This window comes from Sapajus apella, unplaced genomic scaffold (assembly GCF_009761245.1).
Source record: "Sapajus apella isolate SASKATOON/1434 unplaced genomic scaffold, GSC_monkey_1.0 scaffold81, whole genome shotgun sequence".
NCBI lineage: Eukaryota > Metazoa > Chordata > Mammalia > Primates > Cebidae > Sapajus > Sapajus apella.
In genome coordinates, this window is record NW_022437021.1 from 1840212 (window position 1) to 1863045 (window position 22834).

At 39.0% G+C, this 22834-nt stretch overlaps 1 protein-coding gene across 2 annotated transcripts in view; it reads left to right on the forward strand.

The window, feature by feature from the left end:
* Nucleotides 1-5076: 5076 nt before the first annotated feature.
* Nucleotides 5077-22834, forward strand: part of PON2 (paraoxonase 2) — a 30878-nt gene continuing 13120 nt past the window's right edge. For both annotated transcript variants that reach the window (XR_004261182.1, XM_032252903.1), the window contains exons 1-2: nucleotides 5077-5526; nucleotides 15597-15667. Coding sequence is in view for 1 of the 2 variants with exons in the window: in XM_032252903.1 (XP_032108794.1) it covers nucleotides 5390-5526; nucleotides 15597-15667 (208 nt within the window). In the remaining variant the exon portion in view is untranslated. The remainder of the gene's footprint in view (nucleotides 5527-15596; nucleotides 15668-22834) is intronic.

Consider the following 22834-nt stretch of genomic DNA (forward strand, 5'->3'; position numbering starts at 1 on the left):
TAAAAGGGATATGGAGGGCCCAACTTCCTGTCACATATAATATAAAATTACAGTAATCATGAGTCACTTATTTCACAAATTACCATGAGCATTACAAGTAAGAATACACTGCAAAAAAATTTAAAAAGTACAATCATGAAAGGCAGTGTGCTCCAAGGATGATTTTCAGTCCGTGAACTCTTTGTTTCTGGCCCATGGCGAGTTAAATACAAAAAGTTGAAAGTAAGCATTTAGAAACTATTACAGAAATTTGACAAAGTAATTTTATGTCTGTTGAACCAAATAATAAAAGATTTGGGCTTGTATTTTGTATGTCTGGTGTTTTCCTTCATCTTCCAGTAATTCATTTTCATTGTATTTTACAAAGGACAAGAAAAACCTGTCCTTCAGTACACATAGTTTGAGAAGCATTGATAAAAGGTATTATTATTTCTGAAATTTTGCTTAAGAACCACTAAATGTCTAATTATAAAGTAGTCAGAAATCATTATTTGAGAAACACTGTTTCATACCAAGTAGTTGCCAGCACACAAGCAAGTTCCAGAACAAGTGTGTTTTGTATTGAGTAACTTGGTTATTTGGTAATCAGAAACCACTTTCCCCAGGAAACAAACAGAAACCAGGGTTATGTTCTTGGTGTAGCCTATACGTCCTAGTTATCTCGAAAGATAGCTAAACTATGCTATACGATGTAATAACCAGTATAACATTCTTACAATGGTTTCTGATGTCCAATTAGAAAATATGCCTCATCCCAATCCCCATGTGAAGAATGACAATTCCAGCCCTAGCATGGTGGTGGGGCTAGGGGTAAAGACAGATACCACTTCTGCAAAAGTTGCTTTGACGGCAACATTCAGAAAGAGAAAGAATATGGAGGAAGAAGATTCCTCACACAGATTATTGGGGGAACTCACTGGTGATGTTGATAAAGTTAAAATGAGATTTCCATTTTTCTGATTCTCTGAGGGAGAGCTTAGGTAGGTTTTGGTGGACACAAAAGCCCTGGTTCATTATCACAAATTCTTCCGTGCTAAACCCCAGAGCATTGTTCCCCCTGATCGCCCAGCACCAAGATGGCAAATAGGTTTCATCCTGAACTAAAATCTGAACTGAAATCTATTCCCAAACTCAGGGATTCTTATTTCCCTTTTGTTGTTGTTCTAAAAAATTGTGAGGACAAGTCTGGGTATGATGAGATACTTTGCCAAAATCATTAGTGATACCTACCATAGGCCAGGGAAGAAAGGAAAGTCAGCACAAAAGCTGGTTTTTGTTGTTGTTGTTGTTTTTGCTATCCTGAGACTAGCCTAAATGAGGCAGACCTCCAACTCTTTAATGTCAGCTAAAACCAGACTGAAGAACATGACTATTAAGAGCATGATTTTCAGAACTCTCCACCCCAAATCTAGAGAATATACATTCTTCTCAGCACCACATCACACCTACTCTAAAATTGACCACATAATTGGAAGTAAATTACTCCTCAGCAAATGCAAACAAACAGAAATAATAACAACCAGTATCTCAGTCCACAGTGCAATCAAATTAGAATTCATACTATTCTCTGTTTAATAAATGGTTTGGGGAAAACTGGCTAGCAATGTACAGAAAGCAGAAACTGGACTCCTTCCTGACACCTTACACTAAAATTAACTCCAGATGGATTAAAGACTTAAACATAAGACCTAACACCATAAAAATCCTAGAAGAAAACCTAGGCAAAACCATTCAGAACATAGGCATAGGCAAGGACTTCATGACTAAAACACCAAAAGCATTGGCAACAAAAGCCAAAATAGACAAATAGGAGGGACCTAATTAAACTCCAGAGCTTCTGTACAGCCAAAGAAATAGTCATTAGAGGCAATCGACTGAATGGAAAAAAATTTTTGCAATCTACCCATCTGACAAAGGGGGAAAACCAGAATCTACAAAGAACTAAAGCAGATTTACAAGGAAAAAAAAAACAACCTATTCAAAAGAGGGCGAAGGATATGAACAGACAGCTTTCAAAAGAAGACATTTATGAGGCCAACAAACATATGAAAAAGTGCTCATCATCACTCATCATTAGAGAAATGCAAATCAAAACCACATTGAGATACCATCTCATGCCAGGTAGAATGGCAATCAGTAAAAAATCTGGAGACAACAGATGCTGGAGAGGATGTGGAGAAATACGAACACTTTTACATTATTGGTGGGAGTGTAAATTAGTTCAACCATTGTGGAAGACAGTGTGGTGATTCCTCAAGGATCTAGTAAAAGAAATTCCATTTGACCCAGCAATCCCATTACTGGTTATATACCCAAAGGATTATAAATCATTCAATTTTAAAGACACATGCACACGTATGTTTATTGTGGTACTGTTTACAATAGCAAAGACCTGGAACCAACCCAAATGCGCATCGATGATAGACTGGACAAGGAAAATGTGGCACATATATACCATGAAATATTATGCAGCCATAAAAGACAATGAGTTTGTGTCCTTTGTAGGGACATGGATAAATCTGGAAACCATCATTCTCAGCAAACTGACAGAAGAACAGAAAATCAAACACCACATGTTCTCACTCATAGGTCGGTATCGAACAATAAGAACACATGGACACAGGGAGGGGAGCATCACACACTGGGGTATGTTGGGGGGGCAAGGGAGGGACAGTGGTGGGGTGGGGGGAGCTTGGGGAGAGATAATATGGGTAGAAATGCCAGATATGGGTGACAGGGGGATGGATGCAGCAAACCGCCTTGCCATGTATGTACCTATGCAACAATCCTGCATGATCTGCACATGTACCCCAGAACCTAAAGTACAATAATAAAAAAAAAGAATATGACTCTTTTCTCTTTTTAAAAAAATTGGGAATAGCAAAAGGGAAATAGACATAGAGAATAGGACACATCTGAATATCCTTATTTGCCATCTGTATGGTTTTCCCATTTTGTGGAACCTGTGGAAAGACACCGTAGCCTGGCTCCTAATCCAGAATCCATGAGGCATAGTTGTATATACTTCCGTTGGGGCCTAAGAGATTAAGAGAGAAGCCCAGGCAATAGTCCAGGGCCCTCTGCTTTAGGTCTTCCTTCTAAATTCTGATTCTTTAATTTTTTTTTTTTTTTTTTTTTTCTGTAGAGATGGGTTCTCCCTATGTTGCCCACAATGCTCTCTAACTCCCCACCTCAAGTGATCCCATCACCTTGGCCTTTCAAAGTGCTGAGATTATAGGTAAGAGCTGCCTTGCCTGGACTAAATTCTGGTTTTGTATCTGAGGCTTTTCTCTTAATGATTGACACCAAAAATAGTCCTAGAAAGGAGATTCCACCCTTATCTAAACAGCCATAGCCTTCGCCTATGTCAGAGTTCTTAACCCAGTAGTTCACTGATAGTTCAGAGGGATTAATGACCTTGGATAAGAAAAGAAAAATCTTGATTTCAAGTGGAATTTAGCATTTTCTTCAATTACAAAACTAGGAGTCAAACCTGAGAAGCATTTGCAGTACTCATCACTGTTACTAATGGAAATAATATTTTCATTATTTCATTTCAGTTGTTGCCAGTATCTTGAAAAAACATTTGCATTCCTCATTATTTAAAAGAATGTGACTAGATCTTGTTATTTAATATGTTAAATAATGTTGCACACATTACCTTACCATATTGCTATGGTACAAATTAATTTTTTAAATATTTTAACAATTACATTTCAGTTGTTGATCTTTAATTTTGAAGCTAAGGCAAAATTAATGTAAGTAGAAGAATTTATTTGGGCCAAGTTTCAGTACTGCAACCTAGGAGCACAGATTCAAGTTTCCCTAAATATACACTCTGATTAGCAGCAGTTACACATAGGTTTTTAAGGGGAAGGAAGAGGCAGTTCCTAAATTCTTCACATTAAAATAACATAAGCTGTGGTTTGGTTGTACTTTGTTCTTGATATCATAAATTCCAGGAATATGAAGATAATGGATGGGACAGCTACTCGGCAACAAAATGACTTTAGACAATTGTTCTGGGCATGGGTGTTGGGGCATGACTTAAGTCCCATACTCATGTCATTTTGGGCCTGATAAATTTGGCATACCTCACAAAGCTCAGACTGCTCTTATTTTTTTTCCTTACAATGTCATTGATTTTCTTTGCAATCTATGCATTTTATTCATTTTTTAAAAAATTTTATTTCTTTTCTTTCTTTTTTTCATGAACCACACAGGAGAAAATCCATGCATTTTATTGTAAGCATTTATAAACATTATCTGAGACGGTATCTACAGGCTTACCACTGCCAGAAGGGTCCACAACACAAAAAAGGTAATGCCTCCCGGGCTTTCAAAGGACAGCCCTTTACTTCCCTTTCTACCATCCAGTATAATCCAATATTCCTTAGGACTGAAGCAGAGTTACACAGGCACAGAGGTAGAGAGGTTTGGTTTTTTTTTTTTCTTTCTTTTTGGTGAGAGGCAGGTGGGAAATTGGCATCTACTTTTATTTACTGGTTGTTTATAAAACTGATGTTTGTTGAAAATTGTTAAGTGTGGCCATTTCTGCCTACATATTGTAGGGTGGCAATTAAATACTAAAAACTTATTTCAGGTGTACTCATTTATTGTAATGGTATCAATCTTAATGGGTAGTTTCACTTAATACTTTTAAAATTGTATTTTAAATTATTATTTCATCTTATGGTTGTTAACAGTAAAAAAGGAAAAGAAAAAAATCTACACTTCTTCCCATTGAGTTTGGATGACACACACACACACACACACACACACACACACACACACACACACACAGAGCTATGTGTAATGGTGTGTGCCTGCGGTCTCAGCTACTCAAGAGGCCGAGGCTGCAGGATCCCTTGAGTCCAGGAGGTCCAGACTGCACACAGCGAGACACTGTATCAAAAAAAAAAAAAAAAAAAAAGTATTAAGGGACACAGGATGTTTATTTCTTTGCAACTACATCCTGTTATAAAAAGTAGTGATTCCAATGTGAAATATTTACAAGACAACAGCCCAGTACTTCCCCGCCTTCTTTTGGGGTACCCCCTACATCCCCCAGAATAAGCTTTCTATGGAAATTTTTCATTGGAATAGCGAGTGAGAAATGTATTTGAAGACGAGGGAAATGAGAAAGGTATGCGGGCTGCTAGGAAGTTTCGGATGAGTTGTTTGGAAAGGATGTGAAGGAATTCAAAGTTTTACTTCAGGAGCCTAAAGCAAGGCGTGTCAGGGCCGTCCCGAAGGTAACTGGGGAAATAGGTTTGTGGAGACAAAGCCCAGGGTCAGGCCCAGGGCGGAGCCTCCGCGGCCCGGGGCGCAGGACTCGGCCTGAGCCGAGGACTGGGCGGAGCGCGGGCGGCACCGCCAAGCCGGAGAGATGGCACCGCCCACGGAGCTGCCGGCCAGGCCCGAGCGAGGCGGCGCGCCCGGCTCCCGCGCCATGGGGCGGCTGGTGGCTGTGGGCTTGCTGGGGATCGCGCTGGCCCTCCTGGGCGAGAGGCTGGTGGCACTCAGGTAGGTGGGACTCCCGCGCACCCCTCCTCGCCGGTCCCCAGGCTGGAGGTGGCCGCGTGGTGCGGGGAGGGCGCAGGCTGGGGGAAGGGATTCCTGCGGGACCCGGCACTGCGGCCGGGGTGGAGAATTTTTGACTGCTGTCTGTCCCCCAGCTAGTTGAACCCCCACTCGCCGCCTCTAGTGAAAAAACCAGCTCAGTTTGGAGTGAATCGCGACACTTTCTTGAAAGTTTATAAGCCCTTGCTGCTAACAAAGTTATCTTCTGCTTAGGCTGACAAAAGAATGCTTTGCAATTACTCAAGGGCCAAACTAGGGGTTTTAACTTGAAAACAAAACGACTACTCATGCATTAAAACTTTAATTATGAAGATTTATTTCAGGTCATTGGTGCTGCTTCTCCTTGTTGCCCAAACTAGCTCCGTCTTTAATAAAGTTCTTCTCCACCCCTTTCCGCATAGTTTGAGAAACTCTTCAGCTGTAGATCAAAGACACTTGAAATATTCAGCTAATATTCTTAAGTTACTTCCTGTGTATTCACCGGGAAACCCTGAAGCCAGAATACTGAACAGTGCAGGCACTATTCCATCTTGCATTTTAGTTTTAATGAAAAATCTCTGGTAGGTAAACATAATAGTTTATAAATTACCAATATTTTATTTTTTGTAGAGGTGGGGGTCTTGCTATATTGCCCAGGTTGGTCCCTAACTTTTGAGCTCAAGCAATCCTCGGCCTAGGCCTCCCACAGTGCTGGGATTGCATAAGCTGTTCTGTCTGGCCTCAACCAAAATTTTATAGGCCTCATGCAAATGAGTTCCAGAAATACTGGGCACTGCTATGTGATGTGCTCTCTTAGGCTCCTGTAGTAGAGTACAACCCTTATGGAGTTTAATACAGGGGAGGAGAGAAATAAAATACAGTAAATGTATAAATTAAGATGTCCTAAGGACAGGCACAAAAGAACCCCATAGGCTTAAAGAGGAAAGACTACCTCCCCTGGAGGTGGAATTCCAGAGGGAGGAAGAGACATTCGACTTGACCTTGAAGGGTGGGTGCAACACATATGGGCCTGAAGGGGGCATGCCAAATACATAGTGCAGCAGGAGCAAAGGGGGTAAGGTGGGAAGCTGGAAGACTAGCAAATGGGCCAATTTGAAGGGAGCATAAAGTCAAGAGATGAGACTAGTAGGGTGGGGGGAAAGGATAGGTTTTGAGGCCATTAAATATAAGTTGAAAATAGGGCCCTACTTTGATAGGCTCAATACTCCTTCAAAAGTGAAATATTGGTGGTGTTTGTTTTGTTTTTCAACAAGAGCTTAATATAACTAGTTGTGTTTTATAGAGATAAGCCTGGAAGGGTGGATTGAAGTAGAGCAATGGTTTTCCCTACGTTGGAATCTCCTGGAGGGCCTGGTGTCTAGGTGGCAACATCAAAGATTCCGATTCAGCTGGTCTGGATCAGAATCTACAGCTCACACCTGTAATCCCAGTGCTGTCAGAGGCCTAGGCCGGAGGATTGCTTGAACCCAGGAATTAGCAACAGGCCTGGGCAACATAACAAGATCCCATCTCTACAAAAAATATAATTAAATTAAAATCGAGTTGGTAATTTATAAGCTATGATATCTGCCTACCGGAGATTTTTCATTATAACTAAAATATGATATGAAATAATGCCTGCACCGTTTCAGATTTTCCTGATAAATAGATAAATAAGGAAGTGATGTAAGAACACTGGCTGACAGTAGCAGTCGTATTTTTAAAAACTCTCCTGATAATTCTAATGAGCAGTCAGGGTTGAGAACTACTAGAATAGAGAGTGGACATGGGGAAACTGGTTAAAGTATTGCAGTAAGTTACAGGGGCTAACAGGGACCCAAACTCTGGAACACCAGGGATGAGGGAGAAGTCAAAGGTGCTACCAGAGTCTGTGTGACAGACCCACTGTCGCATGGTGGTAGTTTCATCTACTGATAAAGCAATGCAAAGAGGAACAGTGGTGGCTGAGGTGGGAGTTAGGGTTGAGGAAAGAATGCTTGTGGGTAGGAAATGGACATATTGACCTTAATTTTCACGTTAGGTAATGCCCGGCCTGCTCTGCAGAACATTCATGAGTTGGATGTCTTTGTATTATTGTCTGGCTCTCCATTTCAAAGGCAAGACCACAAATATTCACAAGTTCATTATGTTGTTATTAATGTATAAATCACCAGTTTTTCTGCAAGTTGGAAGTTTTCTCAATTAACAGTCAAATTTTTCCCCTTCTAACTAATCTTAAGGTTTTATATTAAAGTTATAGTTGCAAATCTAAAAAAAAAGAAAAAGTTAATAAAACTTATTGACAGAATGCACCTGATAATTTATTTACAGGTTTTTGTTTGTTTGGTTTTTGTTTTCATTTTTTCAGACAAGGTCATGCTCTGCCACCCAAGCCAGAGTACAGTAGTACAGTCAAAGCTCACTGCAACCTCAAACTCCTGGGTGCAAGCAGTCCTCCCTTCTCAGCCTCCTGAGTAGCTGGGACTACAGATATGTGCTAATATTTTTATTTCTTGTAGGGACAGGGTCTCACTTTGTTGCCTAGGCTAATCTCAAACTCTTGGCTTCAAGTGATGCTCCTGCCTCAGCCTCCCAAAGTGGTAGGATTACACGCATGAGCCACCACCCTCGGCTTCCTTTACAGTTTGATGCAACTTTTCTTTATATGATTGTGATACGCTTTATTAGGCAGTGACTTTATAAAGTGGTAACATTATGGGATATGTGAAGCCCCAAATGGCCTGATATGAGAATGTTGGAGTAGATGGTGGGGTTGCTGGATTTAGCAAAGAAAAATATAGGCTACCCAGTTAACTTTGAATTTCAGATAGATAATTTTTTTTTTTTTTAAGTATAAGCATGGAATACTTATATCATACTTTTAGCATAAGCATGTGATTTGGGACATAATTATACTAAAATATCATTCATTGTTTGTCTCAAAATTTAACTGGGTACCCTGTATTTTATCATATGGTTGAGCGACTTCTGTTTAGAGTTTGGTGACCCTTAGAGTCTATTTTAAAAAGAAGCATGTTCAGGTGGGTGCGGTGGCTCATGCCTGTAATCCCAGCATTTTGGAAGGCTGAGGTGGGCAGATAACTAGAGGTCAGGAGTTCGAGACCATTCTGGCCAACATGGTGAAACCCTGTCTCTAATAAAAACATAAAAATTAGCCAGGTGTGGTGGCACATGCCTGTAATACCATCTACTCGGGAGGCCGAGTCAGAAGAATCTCTTGAACCTGGGAGGCAGAGGTTGCAATGAGCCAAGATTGAGCCACTGTACTCCAGTCTGGACAACAGAACAAGACTCTGTCAAAAAAAAAAAAAAAAAAAAAAAAAGCAAAAAGTCATGTTCCCACCTCCCTGTAAGGAAAGACTCTTCAGAAGAAGTTGAAGGGACAGAGGCTTTATGTTTCATTTTTGCTTTAATCTGGTGCCTACTATTTGATTATTCAGTTTTTAGAGATGGTACTTTGGCAGTCAAGTTATTTCTCTCCCCAGGTTCCTCACTTCAATTTTTAGTATAAAGATATCCCAGAGGAATAAATGTCATCAAAGTTGTCTTTCTTCTTCTGTACTGTAACTGGCATTCCACACCCACCTTTTCTACCCCTCCCTAATTGAGCAATAAAGGAGAAAATAACAGTATACAGATATTCCCAGGCCAATTGTTCCTTGTTTCAAGGTACACAGCCATGGATGAATCAGGAGAGCTGAGTACATCAGAGGCCTAAGAGTGGGTAGGAATCCCCAGTGTACCCATGTGAATATTCTGCTTGCTACCTAGCACCTTTTATGACAATTCCCATCAGAAGCTATGTGGTCTGTTTTTACTTCTGAAGGAGCAGGCTTTTTTTTGTTTTTCTTAAACCATTTATTAGGTGACTCTTGTATGCTGGTCAGTGTATCAAAAGTGCGAAAACTTCTTTTTTTTTTTTTTTAAATCTATCTTTTAAAAAATGTTTTTTTTTTTTTTTTTTGAGGCAGGGTCTTGCTCCGTCACCCTGGCTGGAGTGCAGCAGCACAATCATAGCTCATTGTAACCTAGAACTCCTGGGCTCAAAGGATCCTCCTGCTTCAGCCTTCTAAGCAGTGAGGACTATAGGCATGTACCACCACACCTGGCTAATTAAAAAAACACATATTTTGTGTCTTGCTATGTTGTCCAGGCTGATCTGGAACTCTTGGTTGCAAGTGACCCTCCCATCTCAACTTCCCAAAGCACTGGGATTATGGATGTGAGCTAGTGAGCCCTGCCAAATTTCTTTATATTAAACCAGAATGTACATTTACTGACATTTGGAAAGAAAGCTCTTTTACTTTTATGGCTTCATCCAGTCTTCATAGGTGTCTTCCCTTCTTCTTTTTTTTTTTTTTTTGGAGACAGAGTCTCGCTCTTGTCCGGGCTGGAGTGCAGTGGCATGATCTTGGCTCGCTATGACATTTGCCTTCCGGGTTCAAGAGATTCTCCTACCTCAGGCTCCTGAGTAGCTGGGATTACAGGTGCCTGCCACCACACCTGGCAAATTTTTGTACTTCTGGTAGAGACAGGATTTTGCCATGTCGGCCAGGCTGGTCTTAAACTCCTGATCTCAGGTGATCCGCCTGCCTTGGCCTCCCAAAGTGCTGGGATTACAAGTGTGATCCCTGCACCTGGCCTTCCCTTCTACATTATAACTATAAATACTGAGGTTAGAGAGGTTAACTAGTTAGTTCAACAGATAATTATTAATAATTAGTGCTGAACCTGTCCCCTCTGCCTGGTCTCCTGATTCCAAATACACTTTTCCCTACCTCTCCTACAGTCTTCTAGCTTCTCTGCCAGTGGAGCAAATTTTCCCTAGGGTTACATGCCTAAGCACAAATTCTTAGTTACTTAGTACAAGTATTACAAGAGCCTGAGGGGTAAATTCCAAAGAGTTTTTACGAGTCTATATATAAAAGATAAAGCCCTGGCTTGTATACAGCCTGCACATAGGAGATAAAGCCCCAGTAGTTGTGTGTAAATTCAAAAGCAGAGAGGTATGACCCAAAATAACTCCTGATAGTAACACTGTGTTCCCAGTTTGCTCAGGGGTATATTGGCACCATAGCATGGTGCACCCTTACTGCTACCTGCCATGAGGCCAGATAACAGCTAGCCATCTCTGGTTTCATTCTACTTTGGATGGGTATGGCTGTTTCCTGAATGAAAGAAACTGAGATTGATTTCATGCTAATAACTGTTGATTAACAGTTCATGCTTTGTGGAGAGGTAGCCTGAATTCATTCATAGCTCTGCTGTTTACCTGAAACCTTGGGCTAGTTATTTCACTTTTCTGTGCCCTGGTGTTCCAATCTGTAGGATGGGGTATGACCTGCTCCACAGTGAGATTATGAGAACACTTCAAACATTCCCAGGCACACAGTTCAATAAATGTCATCTATGAAGACAATGAAATTCAAGCAAAATTTCTTAAACCCTTGTGCCATACATCCCTTTGGCAGTCTGGTGAAGCCTTTATTCCTTCCCAGCATCATATTTTTAAATGGATAAAATAAAATATATAGGATTACAAAGAAAACCAATTATACTTAAATACTGCTACCAAACTATTTTAGAATCTATGATATAATATGCTTTTTTAAATTAAAATCTTAAATGGATCTAGAGGTAGGTAAATGTCTAACAGCAGATATTTTGAAGTAGAGATGAGTGTAAATGGAACTTTGAGCTATCTACAACTGAAATGGGATAGAAAAATATCTATAATTTCTGCTAGTGACAGAGTCACAAATACTACTGATAGTACTGTGGTTTGTTGCCTACACTCATCATCAAAGGAAATACTGAATTTGAGTTAGAGGTTTAAATAAAGATATATTTTTCCCCCAATCCAAATTCATGGATCCCTGAATTCTACCCATAGATTCCTTGGTCACTGGACTCCACAGGGGTCACTTGAGGAATGACTGTGACCCCAATGAAGGAAGCCAGCAGATACTGTTTCCTGTGTTATACCTACCATAGGTTTGTGATGAGGAAATAATAAAATAAATAACTGAACTGTAATGAAAATGAAAACAAAGAAAAACAAAAGGAACCTAAAACAGAGAAGGCAAATAGCTTTCCTTTTGGGTGCTAATTTTAGTAGACTTGTTGTGGTTGCTGAAACAGTGTGTTTGAAGCTGGCTCTGGGTTAAAGGGAAAATGCTGTTATTGATTACCAGTGCCTGCATGACAGCAGAATGCCAATAGCCATGCATCTCTGACCTAGCACAGTCATAAGCATGTTATGGACATACAGTGTTAGAGAACAAATAGGCTCCCACAAAAGTAAAAAAATGTTCTTCCTCCCATATATCACTTGTATATGTTTATATCATTTATCTTGTACTTTTTTACATGAATACTTTTAGGTTTATTAATCTAATCCAAAAGGTTTTTATCTTTCTCTATATTCAGATAAATATGTGTATAAATACATATATGTATATTCCCCAAACTTCTTAAATCTGATGCCAGTGAGGATTGCTTCCAGTCACAAGTAACATACATCAAATTAATGGTAGTTCATTCAAATAGGGATTTAGTTTTCTCACATGACAAATACTTCTGTAGGTGACCCCATATAGAGCTTGTTCATTGAGCCAGTGATCATATCAAGGAACTCGGTTCTTCATATATTTTCATTCTTTGGTCTCTTCCTATTGACTTTATAGCTTCATCTTTCTCAAGGATGCAGAATGGCTGCTGCAGTCTCCAGCACTGCGTGTGCATTCAAATCATGAAGAAGGGAGATTGAATGATGCCAGCTAGCTCTCTTTTCCTGTCTCCCCTTTATATCTGGAACACAATATCCTTCCCCAAAACCTGGGTCATATGATTACACCTCATTACAGGCGAGTCTAGGAAAGCAAATGTTTGCTTTGCTCACCTCTACAATGGAAGCAGCGAGGGAGAAATGAAGAAGGGGTGGGCATGGCTTGAGTTTTGTTAGCCACTAGGGCCTGCCACCCAGAAGACAGAAGTCCACTGACAAGCAGGGAACTGATTGTTCTGCCAGGGAAAATGTCTGGCAGTTTTCTACTGAAGAAATTTGGAAGTCTTGATGGGCCAGAAACAATAGAGGCAAAAATCCCCATTTTCTTTTATCAAAAAGGAAAGCCAAGAAAAAATTAGTTAAGTAGAAGTTATGCATAGCCCTTATGTAACTCTTCAGTGTTAATAACAGGTAGGCTGCATATCAAAACGTGATATTGTACAAGAAAACTAGTTGATAAAGCCTGCCTTATTTAGCATCAGTTACTTCTGCAAACCTAAGTTGACTCTGAAACAGGAACCACATGTTAAACTTTTCAAACACATCAGAATGTGTTACCTTGAACAGATTTTATTTAATCCAAAGAGATTATCTTTGAAAAAATTAGATGGTAAAACATCATTATGCCCATTTTTGTATAGTTAAATAGGCATAGTAGTAAGTTGTGTAAAATTGATATCCAAATCAATGCATGATACTAAAACTTGGTGTACAAACAGCAGCTATAACCCATTGCTTTGTATCTACATCTATTTCTGGAGTCATATAATGTTAGTAGACTCTTAGAAGTGTTTTAGGCTCATCCTTATTTTATCCATAAAGAAGACTGACAGCTATAGAGATTAACTGACCCGCCAACGGTCATGGCAATTTCACTGCTAAGCCAGGAACACAGATGCCTTCACTCCTTTCTGAGAAAAGTACTGAGTAGTTTAGAGCAAAAGCCTCCCTGCTTCCAGCACTTCTGGCTAAGTTGAGCCTTGGGAAACTTGTTTTGTCTGTTTCAGTTCGTTCTTCTTTAAAATTGGAATAATGCTACCTAATTTATAGGGTTGTTTGTAAAATTAAATGAATTCATTTAGGTAAATCACTTGGAACACTGGTAAATTATACCTGCTTTTATTGTGTATTTCCTTTGACCACCTACAATTATCATTAGTGTCATCCTCATCGTCACAATAACATAAACTTTTTTTTTCTCTTTCTCTTTGTTTTATAATTTCAATTTTATTTTAGATTCAAGGGGTCCATGTACAGTTTTGTTACACGAATATATTGTGTGATGCTGAGCTTTGGGGAACAATTGATGCCATCTAGTGAGCAGAGTACGCTATAGCTTTTCAGCCCTTGTCCACTCCCCTCCCTCCCTTCCCCTTCTAGTAGTCTCCAGTGTCTACTTTGTCATCTTTTGTTTTATTTTTTGAGGTGGAATTTTACTCTTATTGTCCAGGCTGGGTGCAATGGCATGATCTTGGCTCATTGCAACCTCTGCCTCCTGGGCTCAAGTGATTCTCCTGCCTCAGCCTCCCGAGTAGCTGGGATTACAGGCATGTGCCACCATGCCTGGCTAATTTTTTGTATTTTTTGTAGAGACAGGGTTTCACTATGTTGGTCAGTTTGGTTTCAAACTCCCGACTTCAGGTTATCTGCCCACCTTGGCCTCCCAAAGTGCTGGGATTACAGGCGTGAGCCACTGCGCCCAGCCCACTGTTGTCATTTTTATGTTCATGTGCACTATTATTTAGCTCCCACTTAAAGTGAGAACATATGGTATTTGGTTTTCTAGTTTTTTTTCCTCTCAAGCCACTTCTGTGACACATAGGAGTGAGATTTATTGTATTTTTTTAATGCTTTATTTAAAAAACTTGTATTTAATATATTTAATGAATTATATTTATATTTAAATATTGATTTATTTATGCTTTTTGTCTTATTACTATATTGTTTCAAGAAATTTAATATTACTTGAGTTATATGATTTCAAATACATACTGATTAACCCTTTAATTAGAAACTTTATGTATGACATGAATTGCCAAAATATGTAGTTGTTACCACCTACGAGTAGATCTGGCTTATCTAGGCCTAAGCTTTCTTCTGTTTTGCTGAGAAACTGGTAGCCTGCCCCATACTCTAGAAGCCTTCCCTGGTGTCTAGACCTCAGAAGCCGTCAGCTATGTGCACAGGAGAAGGACACATGGCAAATAGCTATTTTGTCTCTTAAATATATGGTATGTGGGAACCACTGAAAAATGTAAAGCTTCTACAAGGTGCTATTTTTATTATTTATGGCTCTAGAGAACAGAGAAGGTGAAAAAATGTGAGAGGAGATGGGAAAGCCAATAGTATGTGGCCTTCAAAACAATAGATCCCACACGTATTGCCCCAAACTGCTTCCTGGCCCTCTCGTGGGGAGAGGGAGGGGGAAGACATCCTATTGAGTTCAATATTCTCTCATTATTTCCTCCTTTTAATTTTCTGGATACACAACGGCAAATAGTTTTGCTAAAGTAGCTACAAAACTGGTTGGTGCTCTCCAACCTTCCCACTCCAATAAATGCTGTCATGGATGGGTACACTAAAATCTCAGAATTCACTGCCTGTCACTCATCTGTGTAACCAAAAGCCACTTGTACCCCCAAAAGCTACTTAGATAAACAAATTCTTATTTAAAAAAACACTGTCATGGAGGTGTTACCTTCTTTTCTTTTTTATTAGTAACTATTTGTGGGATGTCTTTGGTGTGACAGGTCTTAAGCAATACCATTTTCTCTTGGCTTCTTTGCAGTCTCTGTGTGAGGCTTATGGTCATTTTTCATTGTTTGACTCTTCAAAAGGAAGACGGGGCTTTTGGTTCTACATCTGGAACTCTCTTCCCACAACACCAGAACTATGAGAAATGTGACCTGGTTCTGTGTTTACATTTGCGTAGGAACTTGTATTATAAGTTTTATTTGTTGAGTTATTGGCTTTTTTTTTTTTTTTTAAATAACTCACCTCAGCATATGGGTTTACAGTAGTATGCAACAGACATTTTTGTTTTAACTTCATTTCTGCTGCAGATTTATGTTCCTACCTTTGTTTTTTTATTTTCTCTTTCGTCTCCTTTAGATTTATGCTATGTTTTATGTATTGCTGTAAGCCTCTTTAAACCCTTTCTGAAAAGAAGCAGGGAATACATAAACAAATAGATTTTTTTTTTTTTTTTTTTTTTTTTTGGTAACAGATATCGACTAAAAGCCTCCGGAGAAGTAGAATCTGTAGACCTTCCAAACTGCCACCTGATTAAAGGAATTGGTATGTATGTGAAAATACTTGTTGGACGCATTGCATTTTTTTGGCCACCAACATTAAGACACTTATTAATGGTATTTTAGCATGCAATTACTGTTTTTCAGTGGATAAACCACATTAGATTAACAATCTCTTTTGATCTCATGCACTGTGTATTTATTTTTTCTTGCCCTCACTGTAAATTATTCTTTTTGTGTGTGTAATTCTATGTTTAGCATTTGATTTCTTGCTTGTTTTGTGACTTCTCTGAATGAACTTCTTTGACTTCTTTGTCAAGTGTATACCTGACAAATAAGTGTATTATTTGTCAGGTATGGCCACTACAGTCTGTGTTCTGTGAGCCTCGTGGTCAGCTAGTGAAGGAAGCTCCATGTAGGCAGTGACGGCGTTTACCCTGCTCACTACTCTATAACCAGGATCTGATCTTATGGCTAATACATAACTGACTGATATGGTTTGGTTGTGTCCCCATCTAAACCTCATCTTGAATTGTAGTTCCCATAATCCCCACGTGTCGTGGGACGGACCAAGTGAGAGGTCATTGAATCATGGGGGTGGTTACCCTGTGATGCTGTTCTCATGATAGGGAGTGAATTCTCATGAGATCTGATGGTTTGTAAGGGGCTTTTCCCCCTTTTGCTTGGCACTTCCCCTTGCTGCCACCATGTGAAGAAGGATGTGTTTTCTTCCCCTTCCAGCAAGATTGTAAGTTTCCTGAGGCCTCCCAGCCACACAAAACTGTGAGTCAAGTAAACCTCTTTCCTTTATAAATTACCCAGTCTCAGATATGCCTTTATTAGCAGTGTGAGAACGGACTGATGTACCGACAATTCACAATACGTGTTGAAAAAACTTGTTTTTATTTTATCTTCTAAGCTATGACTGCAGAGGGGGTTTTCCCTCTCACGTTGGCTTTATGTAGGATGTACTGTGCCACCTGAGTCTTTGAGGAGGGGCTCCTAAGAGCAAGCCCCAGTTTTTCTATAGATAGGGAGGGATCTGTCCAGATTATTCACCAACACTGAGGATCTCTCTGGCATGTTTGCAGTTTTTCTCCGAGGTAAAGTCCATGCTTTGCTGTCTTTTACACTTTATCACCTACTATTAAGTACATGTCCCTAGTACATACCAGACTTACAGTAACTATTGTTAAATTATCAATGAACAATAAATATTGGCTTCCCTTTTTAAAAATTTTTTAATTCTTTTTTTTTTTTTTTGAGAGGTGACCTCATTCTGTCACCCAGGCTGGGATGCAGTGGCGCGATGTTGGCTCACTGCAGCCCTGACCTCCTGGGCTCAAGCGATCCTCTTGCCTCATCCTTCTAGGTAGCTGAGACTGCAGGCACATGCCCCCACTCATGGCTAGTTTTTTATTTTTGTAGAGACAGGGTCTCGCTATGTTGTCTAGGCTGGTCTTGAACTCCTGGTCTCAAGCAATCCCCCCAACTTGGCCTCTCAAAGTGCTGGGATTACAGGCATGAGACACTACGCCCAGCCAATATTGGCTTTCCTTAGACATGGTTCATGGTATGATCAGAAACAAAAAGAATTAGAAGTCAAAACACCTATTTTCTTGTGGTAAATATACACCATGGAATGCTATGCAGCCATGAAAAACAATGAGTTTGTGTCCTTTGTAGGGACTTGGATGAATCTGGAAACCATCATTCTCAGCAAACTGACATAAGAACAGAAAACCAAACACTGCATGTTCTCACTCATAGGAGGGTGTTGAACAATGAGAACACATGGAATCAGGGAGAGGAGCATCACATGCTAGGAGCAGTTGAGGGGGTAGGGGAGGGACAGTGGGGGGGTGGGAAGGGATAACACGGGAAGGAATGCCAGATATAGTATATACCTAAAGTAAAATGAAAAAAAAAAAAAACAAAACCCTATTTTCTAGGTCTATTTTGCCACAAACTTGCAGTGTGACCTTAGGCAAAGTTGGCTTTTGTATTTGTCACCTATAATGATGAGTTTGTGATTAGACTGAAGGTTTTTAGATTTTAAAAAGCCTGGATACATTTATTTATAATCTTATTCTGAGAGCCACACTGTGGAAATAACTAGACTGTCATTGGGTCCCTTCTAGTCCTTGATAACAACATCCTTCTCTAGAGGTAGGAGAGACAATATAATATTTTGTTTTATTCTTAAGAAATTAAAACTCAGGTTACATGGAAATGTTCTACTCCTCTCCGAATAGGTAACATTGTTAAACAAGTTTTGAGTGTCCTTCTGCCTTTTTCTGTCTTTTTATGAATACTACTGTACATAATTTTTAAAAACATAAATCGGGTCAAATTAAGCAGGATATTTCAAAACTAGTTTTTTGTACTTGATACTAGGTTTTGGAGACTTATGTTTGTACACAGAGTTACCTTTTAACAACTGTGCGGGATTTTTGTGCAAAGTTCCTTTAAATAGTGTATGTGCAAACAATATAGAAAAACATAAAATGGAAAGTAAATAAAATAAAAATAAAAATCTCTCAGCAGACTCTTCAGCACCCTCAATAGAAATAACCCCAAAGATAAAGTTTCTTTTTTTATCTTTCCTGATAGTTTCAGTGCATATGCAAACAAATATATTGACTCTTTTTTTCACAAATAGAATTTTAGTGTAAATATTTCACAACCTGCTTCATTCCTAAAACAGTGTGAGCAGCTTTCCATATCAGCATATGTGGTTACTTTGTTGTTTTTAATATTTTCGCATTCCATGATTTATTTAACCAGTCCCCTTTTAATGTACCTTTTGGTTGTTACAGTGTTTTGCAACTATGAACAAATCAGTGAACATCATTGCTGCTGCATTTGTGTATCTGTAGAATACATCCTTAACAATGGGATTGTTCCTTTAGGATATGTGTTTAAAGTTTTGACAGCCATTGCTAAATTGCTCTGAAGATGACAACAGTAATAAAATCAGTACCTCATAGTTGTAACCACATTTACTCCACACAGGGTTCTCAGCACTCTTTTAGCAAAAATAAATCATCAGTTGACAGTGCAACCTTCAGAGTTTCTCTGCAGATCCCTTGCTTGCCTCTCTTTCTTTTTCTCTTTTTTTAATCAGCTTTCCCAGGTTGATCTGTTTTTCATTCCTTAGGCTTCTGTTTCCTATGTGTTTTTCTCCTTTTTTTTTTATTGATACTTTTGTATTTCTCCAGTTCTACCTCCCTTCCGCTCGACTGGTAGGCTGTCCTGGAATTTCCCTTCTTTCTTTCAATTGCCCGAACACTTAGTGGGAGGAGGGAAACTCATATCAAACAGCAGATTGACTACATCTGTGCTGGAACATGCAGACATTTCAGGAGCCCCAAGTAACTCAGCAGCTTCATCTTGCCTCCGGCTGTGATCAAGAAGAGCCCTCTCAGAACTGGTCACTCAGGGAAAGCCAGATGGCATCTGTAAAAGATGTTGGACAAGGTTGGGAGGTTGGGCCAGTGATCTCTTAGGTTACTTTTGCTGCTGAGTTAATAATTGTCACATTATTAAACAGTCCTTGGCCCTGGGAAGCCTACCTTCTGTGAATTCAAGTCTCAGAGTAGACAATAGGGCACAACCAGCCATGTTACAGGACAGACTGCCAAGTGTATTCCTGTTACAGCTCAGTGGGATGGAGCACTCCTCAGAGAAAAACAAGCCCAGCAACATTTGTATTCTGAACAGGCATCTGTCTATGTTTGTGACCTTTATGTTGTGATGTGTGTGAGCTGCTGTCTGGAATTGGAAAGAATGAGGAAATATGTCACCTATGGCCCCTCTTGTGAAGTGTTTAATGCCTCTGAGGCACTTCAAAAGGCAACAGAGCGGAGAGGATGAGTGATTAGAAGCACATTTGGGATACATTTTTAGATCTAATTAGAATTGTGCTTTTTTTTTTCTTTTTTGCTTTTGCCCTATGATTAGCACACACCATATGAAGATTTGTTGAATGTTATGTTAGTAATGTATAATGGTTAATAATAACTTGTGGTTATATGTCTTTAACAACAGTTGCTTATTCACAGGTCTTTGATGATAAGGAATAACAATGTGCTGGACACACATTTCTATATAGGCAACAGCAACTTCTTATGGTAGAGAGGGCTGTTTCTTATTTTCTGTTGTATAAACAGTAGTAGCTGTGTACTTGAGGCCAACTAATCCCTCTAAGAGGTGAGCCCCCGTCCCCCTTGTCCTCTATTTCTATGAGCACACACATACACATGCACACACTACAGTGCTTCAGTTACCATCATTGGCAGTGAACTATGTGCAACTTTTGGGTGCTTTATATCATATCATATTGTGTTTTTCTGTTTCAATCATAGTTTGTGACTACACATCATACAGTATGTATGCCTTCTGTGGGGCAGAAACTAAGTTCACTATTTAATCCTTTCTAAAAATTCCTTCCCAGTCTATCTTACAGACAGAAACTAAGCTTTTATGCACCGCAAATTTGGCATAATATTAACATCTGCATATTAAAAATTAAAATGTGAAGAGCTAGTTAACTTTGAGGCTTAAAAGTAAAAAAAAAAAATCTTATTTTCTAAATGTCTGTCCTTCAGAGTTCTGGACTAAACCAAAAATTTGAATGGACTGTCTTTCTCGAGGTAACTAACAATTTTATGCACCTGGCAGTCAAGACCTTTACAATAACTGCTGCTTGGGAGATTGGGGAAAAAAAGCATTAAAGTTTGTAACCCTTACCATCAAGTACTTTACAGTCTACTGATGGGAGAAAAGGAAAACAAAACAAAAAACTACTGTGAGATATAGATACATCTTTTCTTTTTCTAACACATAAGGACCTGAGGCTCAAGGAGGTTAAGCAACTTTGGCAAATTCTCTTTCCAATATAGTGTCTTTTCCCAGGGTGATTAATATATATACTTGATGAGTGAACCAGAAAAGTAGAAAATAATATGTTACATTACATATTGGATACTCTATTGGGTATAATAAAGGATGACTTGCTGTTATAAAGGTATAATAGCTTAGAAAAGAGAGAAGTTTATTTTTATTTTTCTCTTAATCAGTCTTAAGGTAAGCAAATGACCTAGGGCAGTAAGATGACTGTGTTCCGTGTGGTCATTCAGCGGCGAAGGCTGATGAAGCAACACAGCTATCTTCATCGAGGACCAGAACTCTGGTTGTTGCCATTTCCTAGCAGGATGGGGTAAAAAGAAAATTTACATAGTTTTTTTTTCTACCCAGTAGTTGCATATATATTATATTCTCACATCCTATTGACCCAAACTTAGGCATATGGCCACATCTATCAGCCACAAAGGATGGGAAATGTTATCTATAGCTATGTTACCTCATGCCTGTTGCTAAAAAGGAAGAAGGGGAATATGAATGCTGGTGAACACTTGGCCATCTCTGACACAGATGGCTGCTTAAGTAATAAGCAATCAAAATTAGATGTGCTAAGCTAGGAGACTTTCTAAAGAAAGGGTTTGGCATGCTGTGTGTGCCATTCATGGGTTTTTGCTGATGCTGTTCCTTATGCCTGGAAATTCTCCCCCAAATTCCCCTGAGCAGTGGATGCAGTGGATACCTTCCCCAGGTTCCCCCAGCTTCCCTAAGTGTTGACTACCAAAAGCTCTCATTGCATCCAGGGAGCTAAGTCCTCCTGCACACAGGCAATAACGGACTGACATGGGGTAGATTAAAAGAAATAAGAGACACATCAATCAATTGAATTGTGTGGGACCTTATCTGGACTCTGAATTAAACAAACTATAAATTCTTTAAAGCTACACCTTTTAAAAATAATTGGCCATTTGAACACTAACTAGATATTTGATGATATTGAGGGATTATTGTGAATTTTTAGGTGTAATAATGATATTGTGGTTTGTATAAATATATTTAAAGATAATATGATACCTGGGATTTGCTTTAAAATAACACAGGATGAGGATAAGTGGTAGGACTGCAGGGGAAACAAGACTGGCCATGAACTGATAACTGTTGAGGGTGAATACTGCGTACATAAGGGTTCACCACACCATTCTCCCGATTTGTGTCTATTTCCCATAAGAAAAATGTGAAAGAGAGAGAACCCATGAAAGGGAGGGAGAGAGTCAAGCATACAATAAGAATGACAAATAGCACCAAATCAGTCCACAGTATTAAGTTTTCACATATTTACATAAAGATCAGGAATGCAATATTGAAATTAATGTATATCACTAGAATAAAAAAGTGAGGATTTATTAAATTTGTTTTGAAATAAAATAAGTTGAAATACAAAAAAAGAAAGGGTTTTGAAAGAGGTTTTAAAGAAAAGTACAGGATATTCATTGGTAAAGATGTTGGTGAGAGGCATGGAAGCAAAACTTCAGAGGAAAAAGACAACATATGGGATTGACCATGATTGAATTTACAAGTGAAGTGGCTTTACAGAGGAATCGGGATGTTTCTGAGAGAGAAAATTCATTAAATTCTAGCTTGAATATTTTCTGTTTGCTTTTAAGTCAAACCAAAAGCTTTGAGTCCCAGCTTCCCAGTTTGTGACCTTGAGCAATTGCTTAACTTTTTCAAAGCCTCCATATTCTCACTCTAAAATAAAAGATAATCCTACTGCCTCTTAGCATTATGAAATCATATGAGATATTGTATGTAGAGTATTTACAAGAAGCCTGGTACTTGGTGTACCTAAGTATGTTAGTGATTATTATTAAATTGGAGGAACAAAACTTTCTCTAGCACTGACTGCTCCAAAGAGGTGATATGAGAGGATACAACCCTCCTGCAGTAGTGGCTATAGAAATGATGACGGGGGACTAGATCTGGAAAATATTCCAAAAAAGTCTACAGATAGACACATTTTTTTTCCATTGGAATTAGGCAATGAAGTTAAACAGAAGTTACAATATGGTTGAAATAAATGTATTTTTTTAAAGAATTTTCTTTCCTTAATTATTAAAAAGCACAATTTTTGTAGAAAATTTTAAACAAAGTATAAAGAAAATAAAAATCATTCATAATCTACTACTCAAATAACCAGTTAATTTTTTCCATGTATTTTTTCTTTTTCCATGTGTGTAAGCATTATATATATGAAAATTAATTTTTTTTTTTTTTTTTTTGAGACGGAGTTTCACTCTTGTTACCCAGGCTAGAGTGCAATGGCGCGATCTCGGCTCACCGCAACCTCCGC